Raw genomic sequence first — 25,459 nt, forward strand, 5'->3', positions numbered from 1 at the left:
GTTTGAGCAGGAAGCCACGCAAGTCACTTGCATGTGACCAGTGGCTAGACTGGAAGGACCTGTACATAATTTGACAAACCGTAAAGACAGAGCTTACGTTTATATACCCGCCAGGACATGTAACCACCAGCTTTCCCTTAGCCAAATACACGCGGTCTCCCCCTCGCTCCTCCGCAGCTGTGTTCACCGAAAAACAGTCATCTTTGATAATACTTGGCGGAAGAATGAACCGAGTAGGGTCAACTTTATTGGGATGTTGCATTCCTAGAACAGCCCCGAGTGCCTTCGGTGATGATCTCAGTGATGCTTCCGACAACCGGGGGAGGGAAACGGCAAGGTGGGTATTGATTTCTGCAGTTGGAAACCGTAAAGCTTTCTATGAAGAAGTGTGGAAACGGCACAGAGCATTTCCCCGATGTGCTATTACAAACAACGCGGTGGTTTAAGGGGGGGGGGATTAAGGTGTAAATGAAGAACCGGGCGCCACGTTTAAGGTGCAAATTTTAACACTACTCCTGCTTGAGCCTAGAACTCAGAGAGTGAACGTATTAAAAGAAATCCTATACACGGTGTTGAGACTGTGATGTTTGTGCTATCCCATAAATGCCAGGACATTGTCAGCATTGGGATACTGAGGAGTTTGAACACAAGGCCTCTATTCAGCTTCGATATCCGGGAGATGCCTGAGGAATGGATGTCCCATACCAAGTTAAGACCGTTGTACAACAGTGATGATGACGATGATGATATTGGATTTATACCCCGCCCTTCACTACCTGAAGAAGCTGGATGGCTCAAGTGGTTAAGACGCTGAACTGCAGGCTGTGGAAGGTCGGTAGTTCAGCAGTTCGAGACCCGAGTGTGCCGCATGACGGAGTGAGCTCCCGTCTCTAGTTCCAGCTCCTGCCAACCTAGCAGTTCGAAAGCAAGAAATTGCAAGTAGATAAATAGGTACCACTTCGGTGGGAAGGTAACAGCGTTCCGTGCGCCTTGGTGTTTAGTCATGCCTGCCACATGACCACGGAAATGTCTCCGGACAGCGCTGGCTCTTCGGCTTTGAAACGGAGATGAGCACCGCAACCCTAGAGTCGGATTCGACTGGCTTTTGAGCAAGGGAACCTTTACCTTTACTACCTGAAAGAGTCTCAGAGCAGCTTACAATCTCCTTCCCTTCCTCTCCCCACAACAGACACCCTGTGAGGGAGGTGGGGCTGAGAGAGCTCTCGAGAACTGAGAGAACCTGTGACAGACCCAAGGTCACCCAGCTGGCTGCATGTGGAGGAGTGGGGAATCAAACCTGGTTCTCCCAGATTAGAGTCCGCGCTGCTGACCACTACACCAAACTGGCTCCCTTGACAGCTCGCTCTCTGTCCAAGGTTAAGGCAGACATCTTTCCCAGGGTTACCCTGCAAAAGGAGACATGGAGGCCTTGAACCACTGATGTTCTGCAGGCAAGGGACAGGCTCCGCCCCCTAACAACATACCCAGCATAGGCCTACGCTGAACCCTCATCCCACAGACCTACACCAATGCTCCCTCTAAGCTGTGGAGTCTCGTGAGCAAAAATTCTACTTTGTGAGCTGCTGGCATTAAAAGTTGTGAGCGAGCGATTTGGCTACTGCATACATTAGTTTGCTCTTCAGCCATTCCTTCCTGAGCTAAGACAAAAATGTGTGAGCCGGAGGCTGAAAAACTGTGACCTAGCTCACACTAACTCAGCTTAGAGGGAACACTGGTCTCCACTACCCATCGTTGCCAGTATGGTGCGAGCACAGGGAGCCCCATGGGGCGTGGCGTTGCGTCTCAAGCGTTGCCAAAGCACAGGATCCTAGACAGACAAATGCATACAGGAAATGATCCACTAAGCCAAAAAGGCATCAGAATCTATCTGTTTCCCAGGTGCGCCCATAAAACCATAGATCGGGGCCACAGTTACCCAAATTTCTCTGCAAACCTGGGTGACCCCCCCCCCCCAAGTCTGCAGAAAAATCTGAAATCTTAAAAAATATGGGGCAGGGTTAATTACTCCTAAAGTCAAATAGCGTTGTCTGTGCATGCGCAGACAACACATGTACAGTTGAGGGCCCAGCTGCTCCTGCGGAGAGGCTCTAGGCCTGACCACGGTAGCGGGGAATGTCGGGAGAGGCTCCGGGCTAGAGAAGGCAGTGGGGTAGAAAGAGTGGAGAAAACTTACAAAGGAGGGGTGAGGGGAGAAAGGGGGGTGAGGAAAAATTAATAGATAAGCAGTGGGGGGCAGAAAGATAGGAGGGAACTTTGACAAAGAAGCAGGAAGAGGGAAGGAAGCAAAGGTGGGGGAATGCCCTCCCCCCGTAAGTTTCTTGTGGGTACCCACTTTTATCTGTATAATTTAACATGATGAGAATATTCTAAGTTGTCAACAAAAAAAATAGCCGCATGTGACTCTTTCGTATAGTCAGTGATGGTATTAAGCTATCCAGCTAAGCTTAGCTGTCTGTCACGGCTCAGGTGGGGTGTTACCTGACGCTGCCACCACTCTGGTTCCAGGCTCCTCTGAGAAGGCCCATTGGCTTCTCTTATGTTTTTATGTTAGGTATAGCTAGGAACTCTCGTTCTAGGGCAAGGGATGCTCTGTATTCTTGGTGCTTGGGGGGGGGCAACAGTGGGAGGGCTCCTAGTGTCCTGGCCCCACTGCTGGACCTCCTGAGGGCACCTGGTATTTTTGGCCACTGTGTGACCCAGAGTGTTGGATTGGATGGGCCATTGGCCTGATCCAACATTGGCTTCTCTTATGTTCTTGTGTAAAACAAGCTCTCCTCTTCCAGAATGGACAGATGAGCTGTACCCGTGTTCCCTCTAAGCTGAGTTAGTGTGAGCTAGCTCACAGTTTTTTTAGCCTCCGGCTCACGCATTTTTGTCTTAAGCTCAAGAAGGATGGCTCCGGAGCAAACGAATTTATGCAGCAGCCGAATTAGAAGGCAGTGGGGTAGAAAGAGAGGAGAAAACTTACAAAGGAGGGGTGAGGGGAGAAAGGGGGGTGAGGAAAGATTAATAGATAAGCAGATCTGTACCCCTTCAACTCAGAACCAATCAAAAGTGAGTGATTTCATCTTCTCTCCCTCCTAGTCCCCCCCACCATTTGTCTCACAGATTGGATGCCAACTTCTGGAAGATCTTACTCAGAAATCAGTTTTGCTGATGAATCTACCACAGGTTTTGTTTTTACCAGCTTGCTTACAGGAATTTGTGTGTGTGTGTGTGTGGGGGGGATGTAGATAGCACATTTTCTTCCTTTCACTGGAGATGGGCGAACTGCTATTTTGAAGAAATACTTTACAGAACAACTTCAGTAGAGCAAGCGGATGCACAGGGTGGGTTGTGTGGAAGGCCAGAGGGTCTGTTCTGCACGCACACATGAGCCATCAACAACCATGTCCCTCTGCGTGCCTCAGGGACCCTCCGGATCAGCCAAAAAGTGTACGTCGTTTCCCCTTTGTCCTGGCTCACCATTTCCTCTTTGGCTGTTCAAATCATAGCACTACTGCAACTGTGCATTAATCAGATTTGTATTAATAATAACCACATATCTGATCATATCTTCATATAAGTTTTACAAACAACAGAAGCCAAATTCAAACTACAGAAGATGAAAATGGACGAAGATGGACGAACTCCCCCGGAGCTGAAGCTCGTTTCGAGGCGTCTTTTTCATACAGAAAACCTCATACAGCTGTGCATCCGCATAATCACAAATCTTCCAAATTGGTCTTTCCTTGTTTCCTATACGTTTTGATGTTATTCACAAAAATGTTCTTAACAACAATATCTAGGACGGGCTCATCAGCCCGTCCTAGATATTATTGTAAAGAACATTTTCATCTTCTGTAGTTTGAATTTGGTTTCTGTTGTTTGTAAAACTTATATGAATATATGATCAGATATGTGGTTATTATTAATACAAATTTGATTAATGCACAGTTGCAGTACTTCTATCTTGTCCATATTGGTACCATACTGCAACCCCCCTTTATCTGTCTTGTTCAAATCATAGCAGCAACATGGCGGAAGACTGTTATGCCGCCTGAAAAACATCCAAAGGCTGTCAAACTTACACGTCCAGTCAGCGTATTTGAGCTACTGCCCTCCTGAGATATCACCAGTATTCCCTCTAAGCTGAGTTAGTGTGAGCTAGGTCACAGTCTTTTAGCCTCTGGCTCACACATTTTTGTCTTAGCTCAGGAAGGGATGGCTCCAGAGCAAACTAATCTATGCAGTAGCCAAATCACTCGCTCACAACTTTAAGGCCAACAGCTCACAAAGTAGAATTTTTGCTCACGAAATGCAGGATGTTAAGTTAAACCCTCAATAATATTTTACCATACAAAGTCAATAGTTCACTGAAGCTTTACGGACGTTCCAGAGAGAATCAGGCAGGCATATACTTTGCAAACATGTTATCAGAGGTACTCGAAGTCAGCAGCGTTAAGCAAAGCGTCACAAGCAGCGTCCCGTTGAGGCCGTTCACCGGACTTGGATTACATAGAGTCAAGTTTTACAGTGCAGCAGAATCAAAATCGTTAGCAAAAAATAAGACCGATTACTTTTACAAGCATTTAGCGGGAAACCAAGACTGTTTACCGTTTCCCTGCCGAGTCAAGCGCCGCACACTGTCACATAAGTGGTTCAGGGCGCCATCCTTTTTGCTGATCGACTCGTTCTGACGGGGGGGGGGAGAGACTACACTGGAACCGCCAGTTGGGGTAACGCCACATGTATCCTGCCACCTCCGAAACACAATTCCTTAGCCACGTGCTCTGAGGTACTAACCGAAGCTGTGTTGCCCAAGGTAAGCCTCAGCTGCGCACGGATGCCACGGCAACATGCCGTTGCTAAGAACACATCCAATGTGAGGACCCTGTTGACCATTAAGACCGTTTCAAAACCGAAAATAAGAGCCGCCAAGGGAGGAGACCTGGATGAGAAATCTGGAGAAATTGTGGGTCAGTCCTCCAAGTGACTCCACCAGCCCAGCCCCGATCAAGTCAGTGGGCTTGTGCCACGACCCTCTGAAGACCTGAGTCTCTTCCTCGCGCCTCAGTTTCCCACTTCCCTTTATGCCCAGGTAGCAAAGTTGCTAAAGCTGTGCCCAGTTGGTCATCCCTTATATGCAATTAAGGCACGTCCACTATGTGTTCTGAAACAGAAGTAGGACTGTGACAAATAAATTAGATTTCTTTATTCCTGGATCACGGAGTAACCCTAGAAAGGAAACAAAAAAGCTTTGGCCCATTAAGGCTGAAGCGTATCTACTCGGAGAGACAGAGAAGGGGGATTGGTTAAGATACCAACTTCAGAGAGTTAAAACATCTCACCGAGTCCCATTTAAATATACAAAGATCGGTAGTGCTTTTAGATTTCGGCATTTGTGTCTATCTGATGTAGCCGAACATTCGACATCCTTTCTCGAAAACAGTTCTGCCGCCATCTGAGATATTTCAACCTACACCACTTTGCACACTCACGGAACCTCGGCAATGACGCCAACCTGCCAATGCCATTTAAAGACATGTTTAAAGAAGGAATGAGGGGCAAAACCCTATTACTGGAACATAAAAGCAGAGATGTTATTCTTAAGGGGTGGATAAAGAGAGGACTGATTCCAGTTGCACACAACGTGATGGGTCAACTCAAGCTTCTAAGAACAGGGAGCTCTTTTGCTACAAACGAGGGAGGTTATCTTCGCACGCACCGCTGTAGTGTTTACATGAACATCTAATGCGAGGTATAGTCTGTAAGCCATTCCTCTAAATAATGCACAGGCGTACGCCACAGAGTACTTCACTAGAGGCAAGAGGGGAGACATGTTGGTTTTATCCGCCAGGGAGCGGCGCAGGTAGACACACAGTGGAGGAGAGTCTTTGCCTTCAGGGGACAAGCTTTTTTGAGACGCACGAGCCTCCACCAAGACAAAAAGGCAAGTCCAGAAAGAAACAGATCTAGGATACGCTTTTGGCAACATAATTTTAAAAAACTATTATCCTTTTGGTATTAATAATACTGTAATAATGGATATTTGGATACACACATATTACTATAGTTTAGCACTACATATGCGCACACCCAAAAGCAAAAAAAGTCTAGGAACTAAGACGAGGATAATTTCTATAAAATACAGAATTGGACTTCTACGGACTTGCAGTTTTCCGTAACTAAAATGTCAGACCGAGAATAAAAGGTTAAAAATTCCAAACTTCATTAGTAGAAGGAGCTTTAACTTATTAGACTGAAATTGGACAAGATTTGAAGATTGTGATCCAATGATTGTTTAGCAGCAATTTTTTTTCAGAACTGTAAATTCTTTTTATTAACAGGCAGTATAAACAGATAACTCTAATTTTATTTAAAAACCATGACTGCCACAATGAAGAATATACAGTTCACGAATAACTTAAACCATATCCCATATTAAGAGGAAACGCACACAGCATACAAAAGGTTTACTAACCAGAGCGCTAAGGATACATGATTGAAGTTTCTAAAATGACATATACAGTACATCGTGTTAATTGTGTGTTCGTTACAGTCCACGATCCCCATCATGCCTCACTTTCGCCGGAAACCGAATTCTGTACCTCCTCTTCTAAGATCGGGACAATCAGGTTGTCCTTGGACATCAAGTTGTATTTCATCACAAATTTGGTAAACCGGTGACACAAGAAGGTTTCGTTCTGGGGAAAGAAAGGGAATCACATGGATGACATGTCTGAATTTTGAAACAACGTTTCAAAAGGGGAGAACTTAATTGGTCAGGACCATTGTGTACATTACACTTTCTTACCCAAACCTCCAAGCAATGTTCTGTCTAAGCTGAGTTAGTGTGAGCCAGTTCACAGTTTTTTAGCTTCTGGCTCACACATTTCTGTCTTAGCTCAGGAAGGATGGGGCTCCAGAGCAAACTAATTTATGCAGCAGCCCAGAGGTGTCGAACTCATTTGTTATGAGGGCCGGAACTGACATAAATGAGACCTTGTTGAGCCGGGCCACGTGTGTCATAACATGTAGTGCCAGGTAGCGGAGATATAAACTTTATAAAGGACACAAACACAAAGCTTTTTTTTTAACTTAAAATAAAAACATGCTTAGAACAGTAGCACTCTTGCAATATTTTGTTTATTTAACAGTATCTGATAACTGACACCTCTTGCTCTGAATTACTGCATCAAAATGTCTGTGCTGTTGCAATCTTGACTATGCTATTCAGGTGTGTATCTGTAAGCTGCAAACCTACGATGACGCAGCAGCAGCAGAACTGAAGAAGCAGAAGACAGCCAGTTTCACTGTGGGCCTGACAGAAGCCCTCCGGGGGCCTAATCCGGCCCCCCGGCCGCATGTTTGACACCCTTGCAGTAGCCAAATCACCTGCTCACAACTTTAATGCTGGTAGCTCCCAAAGTAGAATTTTTGCTCTCAGGACTCCACAGCTTAGAGGGAGCATTGCCTCCAAGTCTATCGTACCCTGCCCCCTTTGAACCCCACAATGCATGCAACCCAAGGTGCGCCATCAAGATGCTTGCTAAATCTCCCTTTCACTGCAGCTCTTCTAGGTCACAAAAGTGGGGAGCCCCCAAATACCTGCAGATGGACAAATACGTCTGGTGAGCTACAAGCAGCCCCCAAAAAAACACCCTTAAGGGCAATGTTCATGTTACAGTATATACACAGAGACTCTATGTAAGCAACTGCAGTGCACACGGAGCAGATCGTTCCCGTCAAATGCTCGTCTAAATTATTGCTTTGCATGTAAAAAGGTGGCTGACTTATGCTCCGGCTTATAGAAAAGTTTGTACGACTTCTGTGCTGAAAACCCGAGTTCAGAAAGGCCAGTCCCGTTTGCTTTCAGATCTGACACACTTGAGAAGTTTGGTGTCGTGATTAAGGGCGCGGACTCTAATCTGGGAGAACCGGGTTTGATTCCCCACTCCTCCTCCACTTGCACCTGGCTGGATGACCTTGGGCAAGCCGTAGTTCTGATAAGAGCTGTCCTTGAAAAAGAGCAGTTTCTCTCCGAGCTCTCTCAGCCCCACCTACCTCACAGGGGATGTCTGTTGTGGGGAGGGGAAGGGAAAGGAGTTTGCAAGCCGCTCTGAGACACTTTTGGGTAGTGAAGGGCGGGGTACAAATCCAATCTCTTCTTCTCTCTCTCTCCTTCTTCCTTTACTGCCCCACTGCCTATTCATGGCTAAATTCCCAAGAGGCACCGAAGTAGAGCCGATCCTCATCATTTCCAACCTCCCCTCCTGTTTCCAGATCCATGCCCAGCCCAGCCCAACCCTGAGTGTCGTGACCTAAGTATATTTGGAAAGTGGCATAAACAGCATTGTGAAGAAAGCACACATTCCCCAACAGCCCTCCCAAGCATGCTGCTTTAGGGCTGCAGAGAAGGAGGTCCACTGCTGACCTCTAAGAAGAGTCTAGCGCTAAACTAGAACAGTGATCATATGACAACACTTAAGAACATCACAAGAGCCCTGCTGGATCAGACCAGTGGTCCATCTATTCCAGCATCCCGTCTCACTAAGTGGCCAACCAGTTCCTCTGGAGGGCCAACAACAGGGCACAGAGGCCGAGGCCTTCCTGTGAGAAGAGCCCTGCTGGATCAGACCAATAGTCCATCTAGTCCAGCAACCTGTCTCACAGGGTCGCCAACCAGTTCGTCTGGAGGACCAGCAATAGGGCATAGAGGCCGAGGCCTTCCCGTGAGAAGAGCCCTGCTGGATCAGACCAGTGGTCCATCTAGTCCAGCATCCTGTCTCACAGGGTCGCCAACCAGTTCCTCTGGAGGACCAGCAACAGGGCACAGAGGCCGAGGCCTTCCCATGAGAAGAGCCCTGCTGGATCAGACCAATAGTCCATCTAGTCCAGCATCCTGTCTCACAGGGTCGCCAACCAGTTCGTCTGGAGGACCAGCAACAGGGCACAGAGGCCGAGGCCTTCCCGTGAGAAGAGCCCTGCTGGATCAGACCAGTGGTCCATCTAGTCCAGCATCCTGTCTCACAGGGTCGCCAACCAGTTCCTCTGGAGGACCAGCAACAGGGCATAGAGGCAGAGGCCTTCCCATGAGAAGAGCCCAGCATCCCGTCTCATTAAGTGGCCAACCAGTTCCTCTGGAGGGCCAACAACAGGGCACAGAGGCTGAGGCCTTCCCCTGATGTGACCTCCTGACTCTGGGAGTCAGAGGATTAGTGCCTCTGAATGTGGAGGTTCCCCTCAGTCACCACGGCTATTAGCCACTGACAGACTTATCCTACATTAATCTATCTATTAAAAACATAAGAACACTTACCTCATATTCATCAAATATTTGACGGTGATGAAAATACGCATGTGAAAATATTCTGTAAATCCTACGGCAGACTGATCCTAGTTTTGCTACGGAGGATTCCTTTATGCTAACTCTGGAAGAATTAAAAACAAACATTTTACACAGGATCCTGTTTCGACTTAATGGTTTACTATATATATACAAATATTTTAAATCAAGAACAGTAGATAATGGTGTCGATTTGATATAGCAAAAATCAATTTCCATCAAACATGCTCTAAATTTTGCACACTTTTTGGGAACTAATTGTGGATACTTAAAAAGGCAGATAGGGGGGACCCACGGCGCTTTTACCTGCTGGGAAAATATTTATTGCTATTCAGAAGACATGCAGCTCCGTCCAGCGTGTGCCGGGTGTAGTCTATGGCAGGACACTAAAAGGAACGAAAGATAGAAAGGTCTTGTTTGACTAAAGGTAGCACCATCTTCTCTAATCACTGTAGGTACCCCAGGGCCCACACGGTTCTACAGAAGTCATTAGAACGCTCGCAGCGAGCTTTCCAATAGCAGCTCTTCAAAGGTTTAGCTGGAGAGCCGGAATAGGACATTATTTTAAAAGCAGAGGTTAAACTTTTCTTATCCCAGAAAGATGCACCATTGCCAACTAACCTGCACCAGGCCCATAGTCACGGTGGGGCATTTGGGGGTGGAGACCCACCACAGAGAAGCTCTGCCCCACCTTGGGAGGGTATCATGCCCCCCCACGGTGCACCTCGCCCGGCAACAGCAGGAAGTTTGAGAGAAAGGAAAGAGAAGCCGCCCTGCCACTATTAGCCACAAGGTCTAGATAGGAACTCTCAGTCTGGGGCAAGGGATGCTCTGTATTCTTGGTGCTTGGTGGGGGGGGGGCAACAGTGGGAGGGGCTCCTAGTGTCCTGGCCCCACTGGTGAACCTCCTGATGGCCCCTGGTATTTTGGGCCACTGTGTGACAGAGTGTTGGACTGGATGGGCCGTTGGCCTGATCCAACACTGGCTTCTCTGATGTTCTTATGGATAAACATATGGAGCAGAGGTCCATCAGTGGCTATGAGCCACAAGGTATAGGAAAGAACGGTCTGAGGCAAGGGATGCTCTGTTTTCTGGGTGCTTGGGGGGAGGCGACAGTGGGAGGGTCTTCTGGTGTCCTGGCCCCACTGCTGGACCTCCTGGTGGCACCTGGTATTTTTGGCCACTGTGTGACACAGAGTGTTGGACCAGATGGGCAGTTGGCCTGATCCAGCATTGGCTTCCCTTGTGTTCTTATGTCTGGGGCAAGTGATGCTCTGTATTCTTGGTGCTTGGTGGGGGGGGGGCAACAGTGGGAGGGGCTCCTAGTGTCCTGGCCCCACCGGTGGACCTCCTGATGGCACCTGGTATTTCTGGCCACTGTGTGACACAGAGTGTTGGACTGGATGGGCCATTGGCCTGATCCAACATGGCTTCCCTTGTGTTCTTAACACAGAAAGCATTTTCTTGTAGATTTGATAACAAAGGATAGAGCTCTGAGTGGGTCGCCGTTCAACCTTTTGGATCGCTTGAATCAGTGAAGTAGATTTTCTCGGATGGCAGGACTTGCCAACCGCCTGCCGTGCCTCCAGTCTTCTAGCTGTTCCTTCAGCGCAAACTTGTTCTGGAGCGGTCGGGGACATTCCTTACCAGAGATGTGCCCGTCAGCACAGGCCCCGCAGTGCTCGATGTTCTTCTCGCTTCCCACTCACAGATGCCCAGGACTGCAGCCACAGCCACACTTGCCTGGGAATCAGCCTTGCTCACTGCAGAGGGGTGAACTTCTCAGGAGACGAGCGGAAGGCAGGACTGCAAGTCCTCTTGGCGGGCCTCCACCTACGGGAGCTTTGGGACTTTTGCGTGCCCTCTGGCACAGCCCGTCACGTCTCCTGAGCATCACCTCCTGAACCAGGACACTGTTCCGGTTAAGAGCCACAGGGCTTAGTAGGCTGGCATTGGAAAAGATCACGTCTTTATTTGGAAATGCAGAAATACAAAGCAAGCTGGAAATTCAAGATCCAAAGAGGCTCTTCTCGAGGCCTGTTTCTCAAGTCAGAAAGAAGCGTGGTGGCAGCGTGAGGCTGGCGGTCACCAAACAGGCCCATGCAAAAGGAAGACAACTCTTCCATCGTTCAAACTGTTGGAAATGTGTGTGTGTTGCAAGGTCTAATTCAGCCATTATAGGGTTAATCCGTTTACCCTTTGTGCTATTGTTTAGACTGACCTGGAAGGGAAACCTGGCACAGAGCCAATGGGAAGAGAGCCCGGGGAAATTTAAGTCTGTTTACTCACAATCATTGGTTAATGCACTCGGGTCATTTCCTTCTAGGGGTCAAGAAGAAGAAGAAGAATCTCCATTGCAGTTGTTGTTGTGAGACCATGTGGTCAGTCTGTAAAGCTGTAGGGATGTAGCCTTAGGTCTTTTATTTTGTAGATTTTCCTGTGTACCCTTCCCCTTAGAAATAAAGATTTTTACACAGGAAGAAATGCCTCCTCTCCAGTGAAGCAAAGTTCCATTGTTCCATGTTGGGCTTGGGGGGGCCAACAGTTCCATGTTGGGCTTGGGGGGGGGGCAACAGTGGGAGGGCTTCTAATGTCCTGGCCCCACTGGTGGACCTCCTGATGGCACCTGGTGTTTTTGGCCACTGTGTGACAGAGTGTTGGACTGGATGGGTCATTGGCCTGATCCAACATTGGCGTCTCTTATGTTCTTATGTTATGTTCCATTGCTTTAGCCTCTGAATATCTAAGTATTTTTGCCAATTTTTCCAACACAAACACGGTCCACAGTTATTTCCACAACAGCACCTTGCTTTTGTGGAAGGAATATGGCACGGTGTAGCCAGATATGGTCAGATCTCAGAAGCGAAGCAGGGTCAGCCCTACTTAATACCTGGATGGGAGACCTCCAAGGAAGACTCTGCAGAGACGGTCACTGGCAAACCACCTCTGCTTCTCACTTGCCCTGAAAGCCCCTTGCTGGGGTTGCTGCAAGTCAGCCTGAATGGCCCCCGTCAGAACGCCCCCTTCTTACCTCTTTGGGAGTTTTATGGGCTGCACAGAGAAAAATCCACTGTTCGGTCGCTGTCATCTGCGTGCAGGTATCTGGATGGCATTCAGTCTGGGGAGACATTGGGCGGCAAAGAAAGATTAAACCAGGGAGAAGGATACAGCGCACTGCCCCTGAAGTTGCTTCACTGCAAATCACTGCACCCAAAATCAGGAGGGAACAGAAAAAGTCTGAACAAAGATAAAGAAAGTCCTGCAGAACTAGAGTATGCCTTAAGAAGAAGAGAAGAGATTGGATTTATACCCTGCCCTTCACTACCCGAAGGTGTCTCAGAGCGGCTTACAAACTCCTCTCCCTTCCCCTCCCCACAACAGACACCCAGTGAGGTAGGTGGGGCTGAGAGAGCTCTGACAGAAACTGCTCTTTTTCAAGAACAGCTGTGCCAAAACTATGGCTTGCCCAAGGTCATCCAGCCAGGTGCAAGAGGAGTGGGGAATCAAACCTGGTTCTCCCAGATTAGAGTCCGTGCACTTAACTACTACACCAGACTACATATACCCTCCCGGCTAGTCAGAAAAGGAAAATTTAGGCTTCACCTTTAAAAGGAATATAAGGAAGGGAAAAGTTACCTGAAGTTTAACTGCAAGGCCATTAAGCTCAAGACAGAACTGCCTGAAATTTTAGAAAACAAAATGTTAGATAGTCACTAATGCTATTCTAGACAGAACTGCCTGAAATTTTAGAAAACAGAACATTAGATGGTCACTTGTCCTCATCAGAAGAGTGCAGACTATCTGTTACAGACTTCAGTACTTGAGAATGTCTACTGTATGATAAGCGATTAAGATTTCTGGAATGGTGGGGCAAAGGGAAAGCATGCTACATCTCAGATGTGAACAAAGCTAAAATAATTTCAACTGCCGCAATGGAAGTAAGAATCATCAGTAGGTAATTCCAACTTGTGTTGACAATTTGGACCCAGAACAATATATGAGATCTTCTTAAGATCTTTTGTTAAGATTGTAAGATCTTAAATATGTACCCCTTTCTCTAGAGATGGGTAAGGACGGATAATCGTAGGTAGATCTACAAAGATTGCCTATGCAACAAAGTCTGTTAACTGCCCAAACTCTTAAAAGTCATTAAAAACAAGGGTCGAGGCAACCACGGTTCGGATTCTACCATTTGATCTGTCGCTGCCCATTGGCTCATCTGACACCAGAAACCTTCCACTGACATAAGACACTTGGGTGCTGACCTGACACCATCTTTGTGTCGTAGAAGCCAAAAATGAGAGATCACGGGAGGAAGTGAAATTCCAAAAACAACATCAGTGACAAAAATAACGAAGAGTCAATAAAGATAAGCTGCAAAAACGCTTACTGTAGTCATTCTGTATAAATTTTTCTTCTAGTATTGCTCACACGCTAACGAATACTGCGCAATGAAAACAATTTGTTTCACAATATTTGCTTTATCTGAGCGTGCAGCAATCCCAATTCTTATCTCTGATGACAGAACCCAATGTTGTTTTCATTGTGCAGTATTCGTTGGCGTGTGAGCAATAATAGAAGAACATTTTCTACAGAATCACCACAGTAAACGTTTCTGCAACTTAACTTTACTGACTCTTCGTTATTTTTGTCACGGATGTTGTTTTTGGAATTCCACCATCTTTGTGTCGGCAGAAGACGCCCTGTGCTAAAGGAACACGGAAGCGCCAATGGGAGGTGGCAAAATGGTAGGGCTTAACTCAGTATCCCGTGCGCGCGCTGGGGCCTTTTCAAACTCCATTCCCACCACAGGCTCCTGTTCACTACCCCCCCCACGCTTGAGGGCAAGAGGACATTCCACGTGGCATAAGGAGCCATAGCTGAAAGGGGGAAATCAGGCGCCTCTACCTCCACATGCGGAACAGCGGGGACCTTAGATGCCTTGCCGTCTCGCAGACGGTATACTCAGGGCAGTAACAAAACGAGCCGCTCGTCATCACGAGGACAGGCAGAAACTCAGCAAGCCAACCCCCTTCCGGCCAGAACATGGCACGTACTTTGGCCCTCCCCACAGGCTCGTAGTGCAATATTTAATGAAACTTTTAAAATTCTACACCGTCTAAATATTCAAGAACTTACTAGTAAGACATCACATGGCGCAGCTAAATTGTGCCACAGGATGGGGTGAGGGTCCCCAACTTGAAAGGCTTTAAAAGGGGAGTGGGCAGTGGTGGAGGTCGGGGCTGTCAGTGGCTTGTGGTCGTGATGGGGATCTGCTCCCTCCTGTACCAGAGGCTGTGGGCCTCTTTAAATTGGTTGCTGCGGAACTTGGGCAAGAGGATGCCGTTGCAGTCTTCCTGTTTGTGGGCTCCCTCGAGTGCTGGACTAGATGGGCCCTTGGACCGGTCCAGCAGGGGTCTCCGTATGTTCCTAATCCACTCCAAAGATACTGGAGGTCTACCTGTCACTCTGCCTTCTTTTCATTTTAAGCATCTTAATAATTTTTTTTGGGGGGGTTAACCCTTCCCCTGCCAACATCAAGAGCAGAGACACGAGCGAGCACTTTCCAGACACCTCCGTGGGAAGTCAGCTGCGAGGTGACGAGTGAATGACCTCGGCTCCGAACAGGCCCTTATTCTCACGCAGGAAGGCGAGGCAAACCCGGACTGGAAATATTAACCCCGAGCAGGTGTTCCACTAAGGGCAACGGAATCTGTGCCCAAATGAAAAATCTGGAACCAGAGTTCACACGTGGCAAGTTGGGCAGAACAAAACAGTTAACCGTGACAAATAATGCTAATTTTTCACATCCGGCTAATGCCAGTGAACTACGGCACATCACGAGGAGCTTGGATTTGACTGGAATGGCTTTGAGAACACTCGGAACCACCTGTATTCATTTATTTAATTTTCTTTCGTTCATTTCTACCCCGCCTTCCTCCCCCAGTGGGGACCCAAAGCCGCTAACGGCACTCCCCTCTCCTCCAGTCCATCCTCACAACAACCCCGTGAGGCGGGTGAGGCAGAGAGAGAGAGAGATTGGGACTGGCCCAAGGTCAATCAGCGGGCTTCCGTGGCTTAAGTGGAGATTCCAACTCTTAACCACGACACAATACTGGCTCTCTGTGTTTGTCCAGGAACAGGATAGTCGTTAGCAGTTTCAGATCTCTTGAATGGGGTGATGGGGGGGGGATGTGCCCAGTCCGTCTGCCTGCAAAGAGCTTTGACAGAACTGTTTGGTGGAAGGGAAGACGCCGCTTGCAAGAGCCTTTCATTCAAGTAGCATGCACCTGCAACTGAGAGGGAAGCGTTAACTGAAAGAAAAGATGGAGCAGAGATCCATCAGTGGCTCTAAGCCACGAGGTATAGACAGGAACCCTCGGTCTGGGGTAAGGGATGCTCTGTATTCTTGGTGCCTGGGGGTTGGGCAACAGTGGGAGGGGCTTCTGGTGTCCTGGCCGCACTGGTGGATGTCCTGAGGGCACCTGGTATTTTTGGCCACTGTGTGACTCACAGTGTTGGACTGGGTGGGCCACTGGCCTGATCCAACATTGGCTTCTCTTATTTTTAAGGTATAGATAGGAACTCTCGGTCTGGGGTAAGTGATGCTCTGTATTCTTGGTGCCGGGGGGGACGGGACAGTAGGAGGACTTCTAGTGTCCTGGCCCCACTGCTGGACCTCCTCACGGCACCTGTTATTTCTGGCCACTGTGTGACAGTGTTGGACTGGATGGGCCACTGGCCTGATCTAACACTGGCTTCTCTTACATTCTTATGTCTGGGGCAGTGATGCTCTGTATTCTTGGTGCTTGGGGGGGCAACAGTGGGAGGGCTTCTGGAATTCTGGCCCCGCTGATGGATCTTCTGATGGCACCTGGGTTTGGGCCACTGTGTGACACAGAGTGTTGCTGGGTAGGCCATTGGTCTGATCCAACATGCCTTCTCTTACGTTCTTATGTCTGGGGCAAGAGATGCTCTGTATTCTTGGTACTTGGGGGGCGGGCCAACAGTGGGAGGGCTCCTGGTGTCCTGGCCCCACTGGTGGACCTCCTGATGGCCCCTGGTATTTTTGGCCACTGTGTGACACAGAGTGTTGGAGGGGCCATTGGCCTGATCCAACATTGGCTTCTCTTAGGTTCTTATGGTGTTCTGCCTTGTTTCCCAGCAGATACCTTCTCTTCCTTATCCTCTATCTTCTGCCAGCAGAGCCTTGGAGCATGTTCCCCATTTAGGAGTGGTTCAGCATCTAAGGTCCACATTCTCTTTCCCCCAGCAACCCTGGAGTCTCAGATTGGTGTTCCCAGGGGCATAAGGAACACCAGTATTTCAGGGAAAGAAGCAACTGGCTTTTTCCAAGGACTGGCCACAGTTACGGTTCACTTTAAATTTTCCCCTGCATCAACCATTACCTTAAGTGTTCATACTTCCATACGCCTTCATCTTGCCCTTCTGGAGGTTCGAGAATTTTGTCAATGTTCGAACAGTCTGCCCTTATGTTCTGCTGGATATACTAGAAGGAAGAAACACACAACATACAAACGTATGGCATGTGGCTATTCCCCCGAAAAGGCTCATGGCTGAAGCAAGGACAAAATGGTCAATATTGTAATACCCCTGACAGGGGTCATTTCCTGCAGGAGCGCACAGGAGCGGAGCTCCGGCAGTAAGGAGCCCAGGGGGGGGGCACATGCAGCAAGCCCCGCCTCCTGCTCCCAGCAGCCCTCAGTCGGGCCACAAGGAGCAAGAAGCAGCCAGGTAAGTTGCAGAGCCCCCCCCCCTTCAGGTACAAGCTCTCCCTCCTCTGTGAGGGCAGATCTGCACGCCCCCCCCCCAATAGCTAGCAATCCAAAACAGTCCAGTGGAGCCTGAGCAGTGGGTGTTGCCTTCTGAGACACTTCCGGCGATGTCAGGGGGTGTGGCATATGCAAACAAGGTATGCTAATGAGTTATGCTAATGAGCTCCTGCACCTCTTTTTCTACGAAATGACGTATAGATCTAGGGTGCGGCATCATTTGGAATACTGGCCACCGTATCTCAAAAAGGACATTGCAGAGCTGAAAAGGGTACAGAGGAGGGCAACTGAGATAATTAGGGAATTGGAGCACCTTCCCTATGAAGAAAGGCTGAAGAGTCTGGGGCTTTTGCAGTTTAGAAAAGATAAGACGAAGGGGGCACATGATAGTGGTTTATAAAATTATGCATGGGGTAGAGAATGTCGAGAAAGAATGTTTTCTCCCTCTTCCAAAATACTAGAACTTTAGAGCATCCAATGAAGCTGTAGGTTCAGGATGGAAAAAAGGAAATACCACTTGACACAGAGTGTGATTAAAATGTGGAATCCACTGCCAGAGGTTCAATGATGGCCACAGGAATAAGTTTTCAGAGAGGATTAGATTCGTGGAGGATAGGTCTATCAGTGGCTCCTAGTCCTGGTGACTGAGGGGAGCCGCCACATTCAGAGGTACTAATCTTCTGGATCCCAGAGCCCGGAGGCAACATCAGGGGAAGGTCTCGGACTCTATTCCCTATTGTTGGCCTTCCAGAGGAACTGGTTGGCCAGTGTGGGAGACAGGAGGCTGGACTAGATGGACCCCTGGTCTGATCCAGCAGGGCCTCTCTTATGTTCTTATAGATGCACGGAAAATAGCTCTACCAGTGGCTCTTAGCCATGGTGACTGAGGGGGAACCTGCACATTCAGAGGCACTAACCCTCTGAATCCCAGAGCCAGGAGTCAACGTCAGGGGAAGGCCTCAGCCTTCATTCCCTGTCACTGGCCCTCCAGAGGAACTGGTTGGCCACCGTGTGAGCAGGATGCTGGATTGGACGGACTATTGGTCTGATCCAGCAGGGCTCTTCTTATCAGGGGGAGGCCTCGGCCTCCATGCCCTGTTGTTGGCCCTCCAAAGGAACTGGTTGGCCACTCTGTGAGACAGGATGCTGGACTAGATGGACTATTGGTCTGATCCAGCAGGGCTCTTTTTACATTCTTATGTTCAAGACTGAAAAAAAATGGTGACTTTTCATCTCATTGACTCAACTATTATGTGACAAATGTTCCCACGTGGGGCCTCCAATCTTCTAAAGGAAAGAAACTAGTGCACAAAAATCTAATATAAAAACTGGACAAGGAAGTTTGTCTTTGTAATCCAAAGCTGATTAATGTGAACAAAAAAACACAACTACAATAGTGAGAAAGATGGATGAGTTCTAGCGAGTGTGGAGTATTGTCTTCTTAGCATGATAAATGGTGATCGTTACCTAAATGCTCAACGCTCCTCTTTACGTATAAGTAAAAGTATCTATGTAGGTAGAGGTTTATTGTATAAAGCCACTGGCCATTACAAAATACAGAATACAGTGAAATGCTGATAAAAACAATCAGGGTTAAAATGGACTACCAATCATTAATAAAAAGATATAGATTCGGACACCTTCAACTAACCTGCCCCTTAGATCTAATCTTAGACGCTGCTAAAGCAAACAGGGAGACTCTGTGGGATAGATAAGAATCATTATCTGAAAGGAAGAACGCCAAGCTTTTCAGCTTTTGAGTATGCTTGCGTAGCCTATAGAAATCCTGCTAAAAATTTCTCTCTTGGAGTGCTATATAGCGGACAGTAAAGCATGTAGTGAGGAAGGTTCTCCACCGCTGGCAGACAACAAATGCAAAGACCTTGCCCTTTTGGAGTGTGTGAATAATGGCCAGCCAGAAGAGCTGTTTGCATAGTTTGAAATCATAAGGCTGTAAAGGACACTCCAAGAGGGTAGTTAGAGATGTTAACGAGGTAACTCGACCTGCGATGGTCAAATTTACAGTATTTATACCAGGGAGCCACTTTAGATTTCATAATTTAGTATCTATACATTTCTTCTATGCACTTGGTTGACATATTCTAGTGCAACCGCAAACGGCAGAACCCAGAAGGTAGCTGTCTGGAGCAGGCAAAGAGAAGGAACGTAAATATAAAATACCTGTTGAACAGCCAGCGTGCTATCCATTTCTTCAAAGGATTCATCGGGCCAGTTGTAAAAATCCTAAGGGGACAAAAACCAAAAGGTGTAAAAAAATCCAGTCCGCGAGAGGTGCATTTCCACAGCAGTGTTCCGGGAGACTTGCATTAAAACAGCAGTGGCGGGACCTTGCGCGGAGCAATTCCTCTTGCGGCTCCCTACCTGCCGGCTGTCTCGAGAACTTCCAGTTGCATCAGCCCAGCCAGCCCGTGCAGCCGATTGGTCCCAAAGATGATATTCCCCATCCTGCTGCATCACAAGCTAAATGAGAGCCAGTGTGGTGTAGTGGTTAAGTGCGCGGATCCATCAGTGGCTATTAGCCACAAGGTATAGATAGGGACTCTGGGGCAAGTCTTCTTGGTGCTTGGGGGGGTCAACAGTGGGAGGACTTCTAATGTCCTGGCCTCACTGGTGGACCTCCTGATGGCACTCCATGAAATTGCTGAGCAGTCAGGTTAGAACGGATAAAAGGAAGTCCTTCTTCACCCAAAGAGTGATTAACACATGGAATTCACTGCCACAGGAGGTGGTGGCAGCTACAAGCATGGACAGCTTCAAGAGGGAATTGGATAAACATATGGAGCAGAGGTACATCAGAGGCTATGAGCCACAAGGTATAAATAGGAACTTTCAGGCTGGGGCAGGTGATGCTCTGTATTCTTGGTGCTTGGGGGGAGAGGGGGCAACAGTGGGAGGGCTTCTAATGTCCTGGCCCCACTGCTGGACCTCCTGATGGCCCCTGGTATATTTGGCCACTGTGTGTGACACAGAGTGTTGAACTGGATGGGCCACCGGCCTGATCCAACATTGGCTTCTCTTATGTTCATAACCCTGATATTGAAAACATGTCCATGAGATACTTTGGCTGAATAAAAGTTTAATTACTTGCAACAAGTTAGTAATTAATTTGTATATATCATCCCATACTGGATTCTTCACACAGACATTGGGCTGTCCACACAGACGTCCCAGATTAGTCCAAATTGGGTCCTTCACACGGACATTTCAGACAGGATTTTCCAGACTGGACCCTGCAGATAAGATTTCTCTTGGACTTCTTGGAGTAACCGGCTTTATGGGCTCTTATTAGAATTAATCTGATAAGATGTTACATGTTTTGTGTTGATAACTCTTATATATGGATGCAATTACATGTACTCATTGATCTTGAAAATTTTGATGTGACATGACTTTGATAATATTGAAATAATACAACGGATGACAAGAACACAACTTTAGTCCCAATATTCTTTATTCCATAGGTTTTGCTTGCGCTCTGTCTCACAGTGTTTGGTAATTGTTTCCTACTGCAGATGAGCAGGCTGTGAAGCCGTTTGCAGCGTTCTAAACGTTTTGTTAGAAAATGTTAAGAAGACGAAGAGGAGATTGGATTTATACCCCGCCCTTCACTACCCAAAGGTGTCTCAGAGCGGCTTACACTCTCCTTTCCCTTCCCTTCCCCACCACAGACAGCCTGTGAGGTTGGTGGGGCTGAGAGAGCTCTTGACACAAACTGCTCGTTTTCAAGGACAGCTCTTATCAGAACTACGGCTTGCCCAAGGCCATCCACCCAGGTGCAAGTGGAGGAGTGGGGAATCAAATCCGGTTCTCCCAGGTTAGAGTCCGCACACTTAACCACTACACCAAACTGGCCCCCCCCCGCAAGCTAAGAAGAGGCTCCCCCCCCAGCTAAGACAACATTGACTCCAGACCTTTGCCATCACAGAACGTAAGCTGTACTATTATGTTCATTTACACGGGAGTAGGTCCCCACCAGCCTTGACCCGGATGCCCCAGGCTAGCCTGATCTTGTTAGACCTCAGCAGCTAAGCAGGGTCGGCCCTGGTTAGTACTTGGAGGGGAGACCACCAAGGAAGTCCAGGGTTGCTACACTGTACATCAGCTGCAACGCTACGGCGCTTTCCACGGCCACCAGGTCCCTCTGTGAGGCTTGCTTTCAAGTAAACATGCCAAGACGGGGCTCTCATGCTTGCAATGCCAAGCATGCTTCACTTGAAAACAAGTTCAACGCCAGTTATCAGAACTACACCCACAAGCAAATATGCTTGGGTTTGCAATGCAAAAAAACACAAAACAGTCTTCGGCTGACATTCCAGGCCATTTAATTTTCTGCACGCCGCATTAGTCTAACTGAACAGAAGAAGAATCGTGTTCTTTTAACAAGACCAAAGAAGCAAATACACGGCACGGATATCTCTTAGATGCATTTTCGCAAGATGAGAATAGACTCACAAATACGTTCGTATTATCTTAAGGAAAAGGGCACGGAAACAAACCCCAAGACATTTGCGCTTATGAACCCACACTCCTCCTCTGGGGGCATGGCACAACAGGTATGGCCACCTACTGCCGCCCTGAGAGGATGACTCACTGTTTTTTAAAAAAACGGATAAAAAGCTGTATTGCCGAAAAAGAATAAAACCCATAGACTAATGGCAGCAGTGATTAAAACCAACAAAGTAATCACTGCCTTCCTACCACAGAATTTTTTATTGTGGTGGTGGGGGGAGTATTTTGTTGTGCAGGATGTAAGAGACGGTTCAGGAAAAATACCACCAGCAGCTGTTTCCCGATTAGTTATTCAAGCCTTTATGCTTTTACAATAGAAGGCCCGTTCTAGCTACAGAATTCAAGAGATGTCCTACAGTTACAGTACTGTGAAGACTTCATACTGAAATGCATCTTTCTAACAAATGCTTCAAAAATGACCCATTGGTTTCCAGGAAGAACAGAACAGAGAAGAGAAATGGATTTATACCCTGCCCTTCACTTGGGAGTCTCAGAGCAGCTTACAGTCTCCTTTCCCTTCCCCTCCCCACAACAGACACCCTGTGAGGCAGGTGGGGCTGAGAGAGCTCTATCGAGAACATGTGACTGACCCAAGGTCACCCAGCTGGCTGCATGTGGAGGAGTGGGAAATATGAGTTTCAGAAAATTGTTGTTCAGTCGCACAGTCGAGTCCGGCTCTCCGCGACACCATCATGCCAGGCCCTCATGTCTTCCGTTGTGCTCCGAAGTTTGCTTAATTTCATGTTTGTTGCATCGATAACACTGTCTAACCATCTCATCCTTTGCCGTCCCCTTCTTCTTTATAAAATTAATGCCTAGTAATTACTTTGTGATTTTCAAGCTTTCATATTAAAAAAAAAAAGACTTGACGTTCACTAAATAAAATCTAATCAAGGGGTAACCATTACAACACTTCACATATGAAAACTACCATTTCTGTTGCGCTGTTTGCTTCATTCTTTCAAACAAGCTTCTTAGAAGAATGGAATCTCAAAATCAAAATAAGTCACTTTGGGGCATCCGGGAGTCCCAAAACATAGTTTACAATATGTTGTCGTGAATATCCCTTAGTGCAGACAACCTGTCTAGACTGGAAACCACCAACCCAGCTGGGTGTGCATATCTTATTGACCAGCACGATTCACGTGGGCAGCCATGCCAGTCTGCAGCAGCAGAACAAGGTTTGAGTCCATTCAGGCACCTTTAAGACCCACAAAGTTTAATGCTGGGTAGAAGCTTTCGTGTGCGTGCAGACGTCTTCAGGTAGCCTTGCGTGCACGCACATGAAAACTTATACTCAGAATTAAACTTTGGGGGTCTCAAAGGTGCCACTGGACTCAGGCTTTGTTTTATTCAATAACAGTTCCGCTGCCCCAAAGCAGGCTAGCATTACATACTCCCTCGTACTGTCATAAGAACATAATAAGAGAAGCCAGGGTTGGATCGGGCCAACGGCCCATGCAGTCCAACACTCTGTCACAGAGTGGCCCAAAACACCAGGGGCCATCAGGAAGTCCACCAGTGGGGCCAGGACACTAGAAGCCCTCCCACTGTTGCCCCCCCCCAGCACCAAGAATACAGAGCATCACTTGCCCCAGACTGAAAGTTCCTATCTATACCTTGTGGCTAATAGCCACTGATGGACCTCTGCTCCATATGCTTATCTAATTCCCTCTTGAAGCCATCCATGCTTGTAGCCGCCGCCACCTCCTGTGGCAGTGAATTCCATGTGTTCATCACTCTTTGGGTGAAGAAGGACTTCCTTTTATCCGTTCAGCAATTTCATGGAGTGCCCACGAGTTCTTGTATTGTGAGGGAGAAAGTGCTTCTTTCTTGACCTGCTCTATCCCATGCATAATCTTATAAACCTCGATCGTGTCACCCCCTCAGCCGTCGTTTCTCCAAGCTAAAGAGCTCCAAGCGTTTTAACCATAGGGAAAGTGTTCCCACCCTTTTATCATTCTAGTTGCCCTTTCCTGCACTTTTTCCAGTGCTACAATATTCTTTCTGAGGTGTGGTGACCAGAACTGTACACAGTACTCCAGATGAGGTCGCACCATTGATTTATACAAGGGCACGATGATACTGGCTGATTTGTTTTCAGTTCCCTTCCTAATAAACCCCAGCATAGCGTTGGCCTTTTTTATTGCAGTTGCACACTGTCTCAACATTTTCCCTAATTTCCTTTGGTGTCCTTAATCACCAAAGGTTCGGAAGTAGGGGGAAGCCCCTACTTGATCGACATGAGCGCAACACACCACATGAAGCTGTCTTCTACTGAATCAGACCCTGTGTCCAGCAAGGTCAGTATTGTCTATTCAGACTGGCAGCAGCTCTCCAGGCCTTTCGCATTACCTACTTATGGTCCTTTTAACTGGAGATGCCAGGGATTGAACCTGGGACCTTCTGCATGCCAAGCAGAGGCTCTGAGACACATTCCCTCCCACCAGCACCTATGAGAAGTGCAGAGGGGGATGGAACGAAGAGACACAGGGAATTCCATACACGTTCCATCCAGTTTTGAAGGAAAGCTGCTAAGTCACACACACAGACACACACACAAAGTGGGCAAACGAAACCCTAAAAAAGGAAACAAAAATCTAAACTTGTAATGGAAGTAATGCCAGGCATTCTAATAATTCCAGAGGGCCAGCCGCATTCATCCGCTGCAGCAAAATCAAAGCGAGAGTCTGGCCCATGGCGCTTTGAAGACTAACGAAAGGTATTTGGGCACGAGATCTGCAAGTCATGGCTCAATTCATCGCAGCTGAACTCCTGCTTCCTTTTTTATCACCCGATTTGGAAGTCTCCGTCCCAGAATCTGGCACGGCGGCCAAACAGCCCGGGGCGTGACGCCGCCTGCTTAAGCTAGGCCACCATCTGTCAGGCGTTGCCGGTGGCATACCTTTCTTCCTCCCCCACCCCGCAACTGAATAACCAGCCTCAAAGGGTCACTGCTGGGTACAATGCAGGACAGGTGGCTCCGAACTCTGCAGACTCCACCCTGGATCATATCCTGGCTTGCACGAAAATCCGGCCCTACCCATCTGCAGCTGCAATGGCTCACTCCTCGTCTTCTGTGCGGCCAACCATCAAGTTTCCCCATGCGCACACACACCCATTCTCTTTTCCTGCTTACCCTTCCGCCACCGCCCAAAGGGACATCAGAAGAGCCCTGCTGGACCAGGCTAATTGTCCATCCAGTCCCGCATCCTGTCTCACACGGTGGCCAACCGGTTCCTCTAGACAGCCAACAACAGGGCACAGAGGCCAAGGCCCTCACCTGGTAAGAACCTCAGAAGAGCCCTGCTGGATCAGACCAGTGAGGGTCCATCTAGTCCAGCATCCCATCTCCCCCGGAATCACAGCTCATCCCCAGACTGCAGAGACCAGCTTCCCCTGGAGAAAACGGATGCTCTGGGAGGGTGGACTCTATGGCACTGTGCCCCATTGAGGAGGTTCCTGCCCTCCCCGGGGCTCCAGGAGTTTCCCCAACCTGGATCTGGCAACCCTCCCACTCTACCCCCCACTGGTGGCCGGGGGGGGGGGGGCCTGCCAACCAAACCCCAGGGGGGGGGGGGGATCTGGCAACCGTATAAGTTCCCCTGGAGGAAGTGGGTGCTTTGGAGGGTGGACTCTATGGCCTCATGCCGCACTGAGGAGGTCCCCGTCCTCCCCAGGTTCCACACACACACACCGGATCTCCAGGAGTTTCCCAACCTGGAGCTGGCAACCCAACTCCCCATCCCCTGCCCAGAGACTGGGGTGGGGGTTGGGTGGGACCCG

General features: G+C 48.2%; 1 protein-coding gene across 1 annotated transcript in view; it reads right to left on the minus strand.

The window, feature by feature from the left end:
- Positions 1 to 4,325: 4,325 nt before the first annotated feature.
- LOC107124753 (MOB-like protein phocein) overlaps positions 4,326 to 25,459 on the minus strand; it is a 50,341-nt gene continuing 29,207 nt past the window's right edge. Inside the window, exons 3-9 of the mRNA XM_015428260.1 lie at positions 19,325 to 19,387; positions 16,760 to 16,860; positions 12,987 to 13,029; positions 12,382 to 12,468; positions 9,656 to 9,735; positions 9,323 to 9,434; positions 4,326 to 6,707 (exon numbers count right to left, since the gene is read on the minus strand). Coding sequence (XP_015283746.1) covers positions 6,576 to 6,707; positions 9,323 to 9,434; positions 9,656 to 9,735; positions 12,382 to 12,468; positions 12,987 to 13,029; positions 16,760 to 16,860; positions 19,325 to 19,387 — 618 coding nt within the window. The 3' untranslated portion in view covers positions 4,326 to 6,575. The remainder of the gene's footprint in view (positions 6,708 to 9,322; positions 9,435 to 9,655; positions 9,736 to 12,381; positions 12,469 to 12,986; positions 13,030 to 16,759; positions 16,861 to 19,324; positions 19,388 to 25,459) is intronic.

This window comes from Gekko japonicus, unplaced genomic scaffold, assembly GCF_001447785.1.
Source record: "Gekko japonicus isolate JY-2015 unplaced genomic scaffold, Gekko_japonicus_V1.1 scaffold2056, whole genome shotgun sequence".
Taxonomy (NCBI): domain Eukaryota; kingdom Metazoa; phylum Chordata; class Lepidosauria; order Squamata; family Gekkonidae; genus Gekko; species Gekko japonicus.